Here is a 12,207-nt window from a genome sequence, read left to right on the forward strand (position 1 = left end):
ATCTGGCCTGAAAAGAAGAACAACCGTCGCATGTCGGTACGTTTATTATTGAGCACGTTTATTTACTACATGTTTCTAAAGCTTCTGCGTTACCTATGATTTGAAAATTGCTACCAATTCGTGCAGCAGTCCCTTTTCAGCTCATTCCTTTACCACCAATCATGGTTAACCTGCTTTGAGTAACATGCAAGCCATGATGAAAACTGGCATAGACAAAATATTTGCTACGCTTGAACAAAAAAAAAAAAACAACCTAGGGCCAAAAAATGAAACCTTCCTTGCCTCCGTGGGAATCCTTCATTGCTGTGAGGCCACCTTATGCCACTGAGAAAGCTTCCTTACTGAGGGGACCTCACTAAAGGCTTCCTTGGTGATTCCATAGCGTAAGGTTGTTCGAAAGCTACCTTATAGCATCCTTACGCTGCTCCACGCCCTGAAAGAGCGCTTCACCGCACTGCTTGCCCCCGTGATGATTGCTTGCGCGTGAGCGCTGTAGCCCGCCTGCGGAGAAGCGCGACCCGCGTGAGCACGGTGTTGTAACTTGTCAGCGCAGTTACAAAAGATATGGTGTCGTGGGCAGTTGACAGTGCGGCTGACTTCATGAAATTTTTGAACCATGCCTTTGAGTTCGCGTTCGGAGAAGTGTACCGGTATTCACCGGCAGTGAGGTCACTTCGCGACGCGGTAAACCCCGTGAAGCTGTACTGTGAAGAAGATTCTCGCGCTTCCACCTTTGCTTCGTGTTGTTTGGCGTCCCGGGGGCGTGCAAAGGGCCTGCTGTTGTACTCTGCGCACAGTTTCTGCCACGCCTTGGCCTTCTCGTTTATCGACACGGCGTCCGCGCGCTTGTTCTCAATCACCTTCTTGTACTTCGTGACGAGCTTCCGCAGAAGATCCGTCTCTCTTCTGCGAAGTACGACTTTGCAGGCATGTTCGTTTGAGACGCACGTTTGGCATGGATAGCGTTGCACAACGCTGGCGTGCCAGTGTTGCTGGAACACATCATGCTTTGCGCTAGAATGTGGTACTTTTTCCCGCTGAGTAAACAAAACTGGAAGCAAGAGTTCGCTTCCAGAGTACGCTTGCTTCCTCCATCGCTGCTTCGCTGTAAGGAGGCCTAACGTAAGATTAAGAACCATTACATGGAAAGGAACGTTTCATTGCCTGGAATATTGGCATAGACGGAATATTTCTTAAGCCTAAGCAAAATCACCACCCAAACACTCCATACTAATGGTTAAGCAGCTAAGGTGAAACGTGCGGCCCCAGTGTTTATCACTGGGTAAATCCCGACGGTACAATAAAGAATATCTCAATTACTGGATACGTCTTTGTGCTTTTTAATGAGGTTTCACGCACGTTCGGCTGCGATGGAGAAAACGACATCACTGACTGTATGCCCGCCGTCCGCCGTTGTCGTATTGCCGCTTGCGATTCTCCCAAAATAAATTGCTTCAAAATAAATCTGTCCGTCACGTAAGACAATGAATGGCTCATACCCCCTTGAGCAATGACTCATACCCCCGTAAACGCGGCGTCCCCATTACGATGACAGTAGAGAAGTGATATTCTACGCCGGAACGATCAGTGGCAACGGAGCCAGCTGCGGAAGAAGACAACGACGCTCAAGCCATCGCTGATAATGATAGTTTCTGCGTACAGGCTACAGATGGATGAATCGGCTAGCCATGAACAGATTCGCTATAAAAGGGAAGCAAGTGTTACATTTTTGTAAAACTTGAAGTTGAGCTGTGGAAGAAGACGACGACTAACGCGCGAGCAATGGCACGAGCGCGAGGGGCAGTATGCGAACGCTGGCATGATCAGCGTCATTGGAGCCAGCTGTAGAAAAAGACGATGACGACGAACGCGCCAGCAGTTGCACGAGCGCATCTCGGTGACCAGTTGACGTGTGCAATCAGGCACGCACTAGACACACCTTTTTAGGGGCGAAGCTCCTTATAGGCACCGGGCGCGGGATGAATTTGGACCGGTGGTGCCTTCATGCGGCGGCGCCACGAAAGTAATGGCATGTGGCGGCCAGGCCGCGCGCAGCTGGCGCTGCCGTGAAGCCACGTCTGATCAAACATGTTGCGTTTTCGGGTGCACCAACAGTTACTGAAACATGACTGAAGCTGGTTAGGCCATTCAATTCAATCGTTGTTCATCGCGGCATCGCGTTTTTCAGGCGGAAAGTGTGCATATGTGCGGTCTGTATATAGGCAGCAGCGCGTTCAGTGCTCAGCAGTTGAAACGCGATACTCGTATCGCATGGTCGCCAGCGTTTTTTGCACTGACTGTAAGCGCTGGGTACCCCAAACTGATGCATTATGGTGTAGAGTGAAAGCGAGAACATTCCTAACGCATTATGACTGCATTTGGTCCCAAGGCGCGCACCTGTGGTTCGAAAAAAAAAAAAGAAAACGGTGGCAGCCGCGCGCTGCCAGTGCTTCAATCGCTGGGCACTGTACATTTCCGACGCTGATTTGGTATAGTCTAGATGTTCTAACATTAATAAAAGAGCCGTTCATACTCAAGAGCTTCGTGTCCCACTTGCGCCTGTCTTCGCCTCCGCAGTGTAACGGCTCCGCAGCTTGGGAACCGAAGGCGAACACTCAGATTTGCCGTCATTTTGCCATCTTATCAGTCTATCAGTCTTCCTTTTAATGTACATTTTCCTTCCTAGCAATTCCCAACTCTGGTTGCGTCCGGCACAAGACTGTGCTGTGCATCGACGGCGAACACCAACGCAGTGGCGTGTTCACACTCGCCGCCACCGACGGCTCCAGTCGCGCTAAGCTATATAAAATGGGCCGTGACTGAAGATTGGGCTAGTTTATAAGCAATTAAGAATGGGGAAGCATTGCAAAGATAAAAACTACAATGGACAGAGAGCGGGAACACATGTGCGATCGGCGAAGCAGCTCAAAAAACAAAATAAGGAAGACATATGTCTCCTTTTTTTTCTGTCCATAATTTTTGTGTCATTCGCATATTTCCCGGATTAAATACGCGGTAATGTTAAAGCGCAAAGCAAAATAGCATGTGGAATATAACTGCTGGAGTTCCACGTCTTAGCTTGCCGCGGTGAGCTCCGTTCGCGTGGTGCATTTGCATCGCAATTTGCGCTCGTTTTCTGCTTTGTATACTACCTGATGCCACGAATGTGATCTTCCGCGTACAAGTGACGACCTTTCTCAAAAGCAGACACACGAAAATGCGTTTTCCGGTGCGTCGGCCCTTAAAACCCGCAGTGCCAAATCACTGGAAGCACCGAGCGCCGTCGTCCCGTCGTCTGCTTCACATGCCAGTGCTTCGACAGCTGCCGTTCGTGGCGCTGTTCGCCAGCATATCGCCGGCGCGCCGCTGGCGCCTTACGACGGCCGCCCGGTGCCTATAGCGGCACCCGTTCGTCCCCGTCTTAGTAGGTAGCCACGTCTATATGAATTGCTGAATAGATGGCGTTGTGTGTCCGTATATGTATGTATACCCATATATACATATATATGTATACGTATAGTATAACCGGAAGCCGACTTCCGCTTCCGGTTCAACTTCCGGTTCCGCTTCCGTTTCCACTTCCGGTTGCGCTTCCGGTTCCGGAAGCCAGCTTCCGGCCGGCGTTTTATGAAAAAAAAATTCGGAAAGTTGTGTCCGTAGCGCGGAATCGAACCAGGGACCCCTCGCTTCCTAACGCGCGGCGCTAACCACTACGCCACGAAGCGCACATAGACACACGCACCACGATGGCAATAAATACCTAGCATTAACGAAAGGCCCCGTTTCTAGCGCGTTTCTAACGCGTTTGTGCTAGCGCGTTACGGCCCGTGTAAGAAGCTGGTGTAAGACGCTGTGGCCTCTCCGCCTTACCTTCAACGCGTTTCGAACGCGCTGCCCAAGGCGGTGGCAAGTCAAGTTCAAGTCGAGGAGCGTTTATGAATACGGGGGGTATACTCTCTCAGCAGTCATGTGATGGCGTCGGCAAACGCGGTGCACGTTCCGGCATGTGTAAATGGCTGCGTAAGACGCTGTGGCCGCTCCCCCTTACTAGAGAGTACTGCACGTTTCTAACGCGTTTGTGCTAGCGTACCCTTAAGCGGGAGATCCGATGATTCCCTCGGGAGCTTCGCCCACTCATCATCATTCACCCCGTGGATATGCTGTGATTTTTTTAGTAAGCCACGACCATCGAGCAGCCGTGACTTCAGGGAAGCGTGGTCGCCTCGCACCACGGAGGCGTGGGTTCGATTCTCACCCAGACCGAAATTTACGCAATTTTCTTTTCAAGGCCACTAATTTACTTTGTGTACCGGAACCTGCATGAGAAATGTGACGTCAATCCAAGCATTTTTAGACGTGTTCTTACTCTTTACAGCGTCGGGCATTTTTCGTAACGGCACAGTTTCGCCAATGTCCCTGCAAGGTCACCCCCAAGGACACCGCCAACATAAGCACCTAAGGCTTTCTTCCTTAAAATACTCTAATATGAAATTCCGTTTGTTGCAAAAGCAATGTTCATTTGTGGACATTTATAATTTTCGGGTTGCACTGTTTCCTCTTTTATAGGCCTCAGAAACAATGATGCCCAGGATTTTCAGAGCTGCCATTTGAAGGACACAACAATTCAATTCACTTTACACCATTTTAAGTCACCTTACTGTAAGTTGTTTAATTGTATATTAGTACTGTACTTCCAAAGTACCTATACTACTTCTCTATTACTACTGACGTCGTACAAAGCGCTGATGACGTCACTGATAATGATGATTTTAGGTACCACCCGTTGCCTACAAATTCGGATTTTCTGCCTCATGTGACATATAATGTTTTCGCATTAATAACAACTATTCAATCCTCAAAGCTAGCGCATGCCAGAAGACTAGCAGCACAACCAAAATAATCTGCAAGACGTTGCTATATTTCTTAGATCCAAACGGCGGCACCTTCCTAAGTACTAATTACATCACACAACCAACTATACTGCGAGTAGCAAATTGCATTTTTTTCGTATTTTTCTGAATGGTACTGAAAGACTTTTTCAAGGCGTTACTCAACTAAAGCTGTGTTGACACATGTGGGAACTTATTTAGCTTTGGTAGCCTGCAAGTAGCAACCCCTACGTTGTTTCAGATACGCCGCAGCCGAACGTATGTGTTATGTCATTACGGTGACGTCTGTTATACATTTGCTACTTTGAATATCTTGCATTACTTTGTGCTTTATTATTTGAAATTATTTCTTTTTCATTGCCTATTTATGCTGTTGAAAATGTACTCTCATTCTCACGGTTGCACCTTTGTTTGATTTTATTTATTACTATTTTGCAGAAACGAGGAATCTACAACTACCTGGCCCCATTGTTCCTGTTAGGTAGACACCACAGTTGATTAGGAGGCTAACCAAGAGGACTGAGATAACAATAGGTAAGCTAGATAGTATAATTTGAGCCCTCTGTCGGGCGCACAGCTTCATTTTAGGAAACAAGAATTTCTGAGGTTATCGTTTAACTATATTGCCCAAATATTATCAATGCGGTTATGTGATGGACAATTTTTACAGCTTGTATTATTTCATGTTTTAATTTTCATTCGTGCTTTTCTATAGCGCGGGTATGAAAGTACGGAGACACAGAATTTTAATCATTGCCCTAGCAAAAGCAATTTCGTACTCTTTATTATAATGTTCTCTTTTACATAGCCAGCGCAGTGCAATTCCATTAGTTTCCTTTGCTCTGCTCGGCCCTGAAGCGGTGATAAAATGATGGAGCATCCGCCTTGTACGCGGTAGGTACTGAGTTCGAATCCCGGTGCCGCCGCAAACCGACCGGTTGTTTAAAATGGGTACAAACGTACTACAACCTAGTGCTCCGTTTTTTCATGGATTCCCATCTCGAAAGAGGGCCCTCTAAATATTTGCAAGGGTCTCTGGGCGCCCTTTATACCCAAGACCGCTGCGTTGAATTAGTCGAGAATCCACGGCTACTGTTAGAGGCAGACGAGAACTACCGCCGGCTCCCTAACGGGAAAACTAGGTACGTGCACGCTATCAGACTCGTTCTGGACAGCTACGTGCATCTTGGAAGGAGATCCAGCCATCGGGAATTTCGTGGCATGGGACCGCCAAACTCCTTTTTCGTTTTCTTTTTTGATGGAGTTGGGGGGGGGGGGGGCGTTCATGAGAGTTTCGTCGGAAATTTAGGGCGCCGGCTCTCTTCCCCAGTGCATCACCTCTGAAGAAAGCCGAACTCTTTGCCGGGGTACATTAGTGAAAGTGCAATCAATAAACATGCTAAGTTCATCTTTACCTGCTGTCTACTTTATGACAGCAGGGCCCCTTTTTTTTTACTTTATGACATATCTATAGTTACCTTTCTTTTCAGGTTTTTAATTGCTTGGTAAGTTAGTGTCCCGTGTAACAACGATAAAACACAAAAGTTAAGAAAAATATCCCATGTTACATTTTCCTAATTATCACATCAGTGCCGCTGCTTCAAGAATGTTTCGCTTTTTGGTTATTAGAGGGCTACAATACTAATGCTAACAAATTCATGCATAGAACTTGCAAAGAAGACCTCTCCATTTTGCATGTCGTACCACAATTTTTTTCAATTTTTAGCAGGTGAACTTGTGCATCTTTAAAGTTCAGCGTTTTAATAGAAAGTTGAATCTGCTTGTTGGAGGCAAGGTAAAGTTTGATGCAATTATGTATTCTGCATCTATATCCTTCTACGAAATTTGAAGATTACAATCACATATCTAAGTAGTCGGAATTCTGTAATATTAAGATGGCTTACATGGGACGATGACCAGGAAGAGGAGGAAGATACACACTCCCCACTTCATTTTGCTTTTCGGATGTAGCTAGGGTGCGCGTCACGATCGCAGATCCCACGTGCACGCCTGCATTTACATAAGTAGGCAGTCCCCGCCATAAATTACGTGTTCCGTTTGTATATGCTACACTTCGTTCTTGCGCATTCTTGCCCACACAAAAGCCACCTGTTACAGTTCGATGGCACGATGTTTCTTTTCGATGTTTACACGGGGGGCCATTGATGCAGCTCGATTCCACGAGGTCGAGTACGCGTCATGTCAACAAGTTCTTCAGTGTTCGCTCGTGACCCAGTTTGCTAGCGACCCAGCAGAAGCATTCCGTTTTTTCAATTAGCAATAACTCTGTCGTGCTGAAGTTCGCTTCCAATTTGTAATGTCTTCTAGTTACGCCATAAATCAACTTTTGTTGCAATGCGTTCGTACGCAAACAGCGCAGTGAAAGCTGTGTGATGGGAATACTTTCAGTGATGACCGTTCGGTACTTTGACAACCATAAGCTTTGAATAGACTGCGCGAATGGCTTGCCCCCGCCTTTTGTTTCATTCGTGCACTACCACAGCGGCTTTTTCTTAGCTCACACGTACAATGGGGGCGACCTTTAGAAATACTGTTCGTGGTAAGCTTTTCTCATTTAAAAGTCAAACGTTTTTGCTCTGTTATTCTTCTAATGCATTTTACACTTCTGGAAAACGTTGGCAATTTCTTCTAAATAACCTCCCTTGGCGCTGGTGTTATGACTTCAAAGTTTAGATTAGGTGAAGAATTTGTTTAAAGATGTCCACAGCTTTGAGAGGTGATCGGTATTTGTGTTTCTTATAATATCGTTTTCAATTTGGTCAAGACAGTTTAGAATAACAAACCAGCATTTTTTTCAAGAGCGTTGTTGGAATGAATGAATAAATAAATAAACGTTTATTTCCCTTTATTAGAAAGGGGTGGTGCCGGGATGGAGAGAGGGAGGTCGGTGTGCTCCAGTCTCAGCACCTTATATTGCCGGACGTCCGCCTACCAATCGTGGTAGACCTCCGCTACCTCCTCAGCCCACCTCAGGACTCAGTCCTGTAGGGTGGGATCAGAGCTGCGCAGGGCAGTCTCCTACAGCTCCTCGCTACTAATTATTGGTTTGAGGGTGGGGGGGGGGGGATATTGGATGCGGCATTTCCACATGATATGGGAGATACCTGCTGTATGGACAGGGCAGAAGCGGCACTTGGGTGTGGGGTATCTGATGGGAAAGAATAAGTGCAAATTGCGTAGGGTAGGAAAAGTGCGAGTTTGTAGTTGGCGCCACAATATTTCTCTCTGGCGCGTGCTCTGCACAGAGAGAGGTGGACACGTTAGGCGTTGTTTGTAATGTGTGCAAATTTTATGGAATGTGATGAGGGTGTCTTTATTGGTGTGTTGTTGGCAGTCATTGGGTTCTAGAGCAAGGTCCACATTTTTGTGCACTCGGTCCGCGAATCCTCGAGCAGCGGCATGAGCCATTTCGTTGCCTGGTACTCCTTGATGTGCTGGAGTGTGCACGTAACGTGTGCACGTAACGAGGCTACGCGGTGCGCCTCTCATATCGCATGACAAGAGTCACGCTACGATTCTAATGGTACCCGCCGGGGTGGCTCTGTCAGCTAATGCGTTGCGCTTCTGAGCACGAGGTCGCGGGATCGAATCCCGGACCCAGCGGCCGCATTTAGATGGAGGCGAAATGCAAAAACGCCCGTGTTGTTGCGTTGTAGTGCACGGTAATGAACCCCAGGTGGTCAAAATTAATCCGGAGCCCTCCACTACAGCGTGCCTCATAATCAGAACTGCTTTTGGCACGTAAAACCACAGAAAGAAGAACGATTCTAATGGTGATGACAATGATGATGGAATTAATCACACCACTTTGAAACAAAGCGGTGACAGTCACCTTGCCAGCTAATGAAGATTATGATGATTATTTTCTGGCATCCACATTCACACGCGGCGGGAACATGGTCACCTAGCCAGATTGATTTATACAGGTACACAATATATATATATATATATATATATATATATATATATATATATAAACTTACTAGCATTTATGTATGCATATTGTTAGTTATTTTTCTTCCTGAAACATTCAACCTTGTACCGCTACCTGTGAATCTGCAACATGGTGTGCCACCTGGGGTAATAATATGAAAATGCAAAGCACAGTGTGCTCGTATCGACGCTACTCGGCGCGTATGCCTCATCGCGTGTTTCCCCACGTGCTAGAGCGCGTTTATAGGGCATTTTTGCGCCGGATGGTAGCAAGCGTTGGCGTAGCTCAGTGGAAGAGTAGCTTACTCCCACGCAGCGGCCGTTTGTTCGATCTCGGAGAGAACTGGGTGCTTTCTTTTCTCATTCCCGGCGATAGATGCTACGGACACCACCGGCGGCTGCGGCGGTGAACACCATCGCCAACCGAAACGGCTGTTGAAATAAGCTAATAGCAGCTTACGCTCTAAAATTCTGGCGGCGCCCTTCTCATGATTACTATCGACCGTAGGCTGATGAGCATTCAATCAATCTAAGGACACACCATATCGTTTACCACATGTTTATTTAGAATTTGCGATACTAAATATGCAGTGATAGTAAAGTCCGCCTCTTCGAATAATTCAGGTCAAGGACAAGAATTAGGCTATATGCCACAGGTGATATTTAATAATTCCGAAAAACTCAGAAATGATCCCAGAATATATTGGACGACTGTGATAATAATATAAATATTTTGTGCACCGTGAACTCTCTTGTGTTATGGTCCATTGCTATTGAACAAATAAAGCATGGTTGGTTCGCGCATTCAAGTTAAGCGAAAAAGTGCACTTCAAGGCTATATTGTCGTCTGTACCGTTGGCCTGTAGCCGAGACCAGCGTATGGGCATTCATGCATCTATGGTTCAGCCGAAAGAGGCATTGGTTCAGCCTATAATACAAGTAAACACTTTGTGTACACGCACTCAGTTTTTCATTTACTGCTCGGCGAGCTCGGTAGATTCTGATGCGTGATACCACACTCTTTCCTAACACTGCGTGCAGTCGGATCAGCAACGCGGTTTGTGTTTGGTGATGGTCGCATCAATGATTTCTTATTTGGCTTGATATTTTGTTAGCTAGCCTCATTTTTGTTCATGAATTATGCGCGCTGTGACGCACGAGCGCTACAGGGAAAGCGCTCAAAAACTGAGACAGGCAAAACAAACAAGCTAATACAGCTATCGGAAAGACATTCCAAGAAGCATATATCAAATATCTTTCACAGACGTCACATGGCCGACGCTGACATGAATGTTACCGAGAACGTCTGGGCGTTCATAAAGTCACGAGTGCCAAGGAGAAAGCTCTTCAGAGCAAAGCGGGACACCTCTCTCGAGGGCCCTAAGCGAGGAATGGGGAGTACCTCGAGCTCTTTCAGAAAAGTGGCGTCGCCGTGTACTACGCCACCTAAAAGTGACGACTGAATCGATTTTCGCGAGAAGAAATTTCCCTGACTAAGGCACCTTACATCAAAAAAGAAGTTGGGAGCGATGGTGTACTTACTGCGTTTTTCGAGCCGTGGCTTATTCTTAAATCTGTTTGCCACGCTTATGAGAATCGCTCTGGCGTTTGATCGTTAACAAGGTATACTCGTGTACTTTCTTTCTTTACAATATTGTGCGAAATGACGAAAAAATACGTTTCTTTGTTTCGTAGTCTTCTACCATGTCGTGCTGCAAGAGTGCACCAGATTGGTTATCGATTAGCATTATTTGGCCACTCCAGTTGTTTGGAGCCTGCCTGGCTGGATATCTATCTATCTATCTATCTATCTATCTATCTATCTATCTATCTATCTATCTATCTATCTATCTATCTTCTATCTGTATGTCTGTCTGTCTGTCTGTCTGTCTGCTGGTCTGTCTGTCTGTCTGTCTGTCTGTCTGTCTGTCTGTCTGTCTGTCTGTCTGTCTGTCTGTCTGTCTGTCTGTCTGTCTGTCTGTCTGTCTGTCTGTCTGTCGTCTGTCTGTCTGTCTGTCTGTCTGTCTGTCTGTCTGTCTCGTCCGTCTGTCCGTCCGTCCTGTCCGTCCGTCCGTCCGTCCGTCCGTCCGTCCTGTCCGTCCTGTCCGTCCTGTCCGTCCGTCCGTCCGTCCGTCCGTCCGTCCTGTCCGTCCGTCGTCCGTCGTCCGTCTGTCTGTCTGTCTGTCTGTCTGTCTGTCTGTCTGTCTGTCTGTCTGTCTGTCTGTCTGTCTGTCTGTCTGTCTGTCTGTCTGTCTGTCTGTCTGTCTGTCTGTCTGTCTGTCTGTCTGTCTGTCTGTCTGTCTGTCTGTCTGTCTGTCTGTCTGTCTGTCTGTCTGTCTGTCTGTCTGTCTGTCTGTCTGTCTGCCTGTCTGCTCTGTCTGTCTGTCTGTCTGTCTGTCTGTCTGTCTGTCTGTCTGTCTGTCTGTCTGTCTGTCTCGTATGTATGCCTCGTGTTCGTTGCATCGTCGCCTTCATCATCCGACTCTCGTCATGCCATCGTCGTCACACATAACTTGTGATACAGTCGTCGCCACGCATGCGTTGTATTACTGTCATCGCGGTGGCGTCACGGTCGTTCAGTCTTCGTCCTTCTAAGTGTGTCATACCGTCGCTGTCACGCCATCATGACACAGTCGTCATACTATTTTCGTCATGTTATCGTTGTCTTCATAGTTTTATCGCCGTGAATCCTAATTCGCCATTCTGTTTAATGGTGCTATCGTCATTGAAAGGTGAATATTCATGTTGCCATTCTCGTTGCCTCGTCATCTGACAGCCGCTATCTTGCATTACTGTCTTCGCCATCGCCCTCCTTCCGTCGTAGTCGTGCAATCCGCGTCACTCCAGCTTCGTTAACCATATACGCGCGATTTATGACACGCTGCTGACCCGAGTCCCAGTGGTTCGATCAGCGAAATCTTTCTCGCCTCTCGTAATCCAATACACTTGTCCAGCCGCACTGGGAGATTTGACACACCGTGCCCAAACCCTGACGCCTCCTGCACGTAAGACCGAATCACCAAAACATCACCCATATAGTCATGACAGCTCGCGAAGGCGCAAGCGTCGGATTCGACAATGGTGCCGTGCAACTAGAAGTCGGTGAGAGCAATTTCAATATGTGCTGGTGTGCCACACAATATTTCATCGCGTATCTTTTGCGTTGGTTTTAATTCCTTTAATTTACAAAGATGCTAAGTTAGCACTTCATATCATATATAACGAGAGACCCAAAAATAGTGTTTTCATAACCGCACCCATACTTCAAAACCAACCTGTAAGCTCTTATTTCCGAGAGCATCAAAAGTGTCGGCTGCACTTTATTCTATCATACCGCAATTGCTCCAATTAATTAGGAGCTTCT

At 46.9% G+C, this 12,207-nt stretch overlaps 1 protein-coding gene across 1 annotated transcript in view; it reads right to left on the bottom strand.

Moving 5' to 3' along the window:
- LOC119459609 (kappaPI-stichotoxin-Shd2a-like) overlaps positions 1 to 6,889 on the bottom strand; it is a 63,665-nt gene extending 56,776 nt beyond the window's left edge. Inside the window, exon 1 of the mRNA XM_049670924.1 lies at positions 6,794 to 6,889. Within this exon, the coding sequence (XP_049526881.1) occupies positions 6,794 to 6,842 (49 nt within the window). The 5' untranslated portion in view covers positions 6,843 to 6,889. The remainder of the gene's footprint in view (positions 1 to 6,793) is intronic.
- Positions 6,890 to 12,207: the final 5,318 nt, after the last annotated feature.

Source organism: Dermacentor silvarum, chromosome 7, assembly GCF_013339745.2.
Source record: "Dermacentor silvarum isolate Dsil-2018 chromosome 7, BIME_Dsil_1.4, whole genome shotgun sequence".
NCBI classification, from domain to species: domain Eukaryota; kingdom Metazoa; phylum Arthropoda; class Arachnida; order Ixodida; family Ixodidae; genus Dermacentor; species Dermacentor silvarum.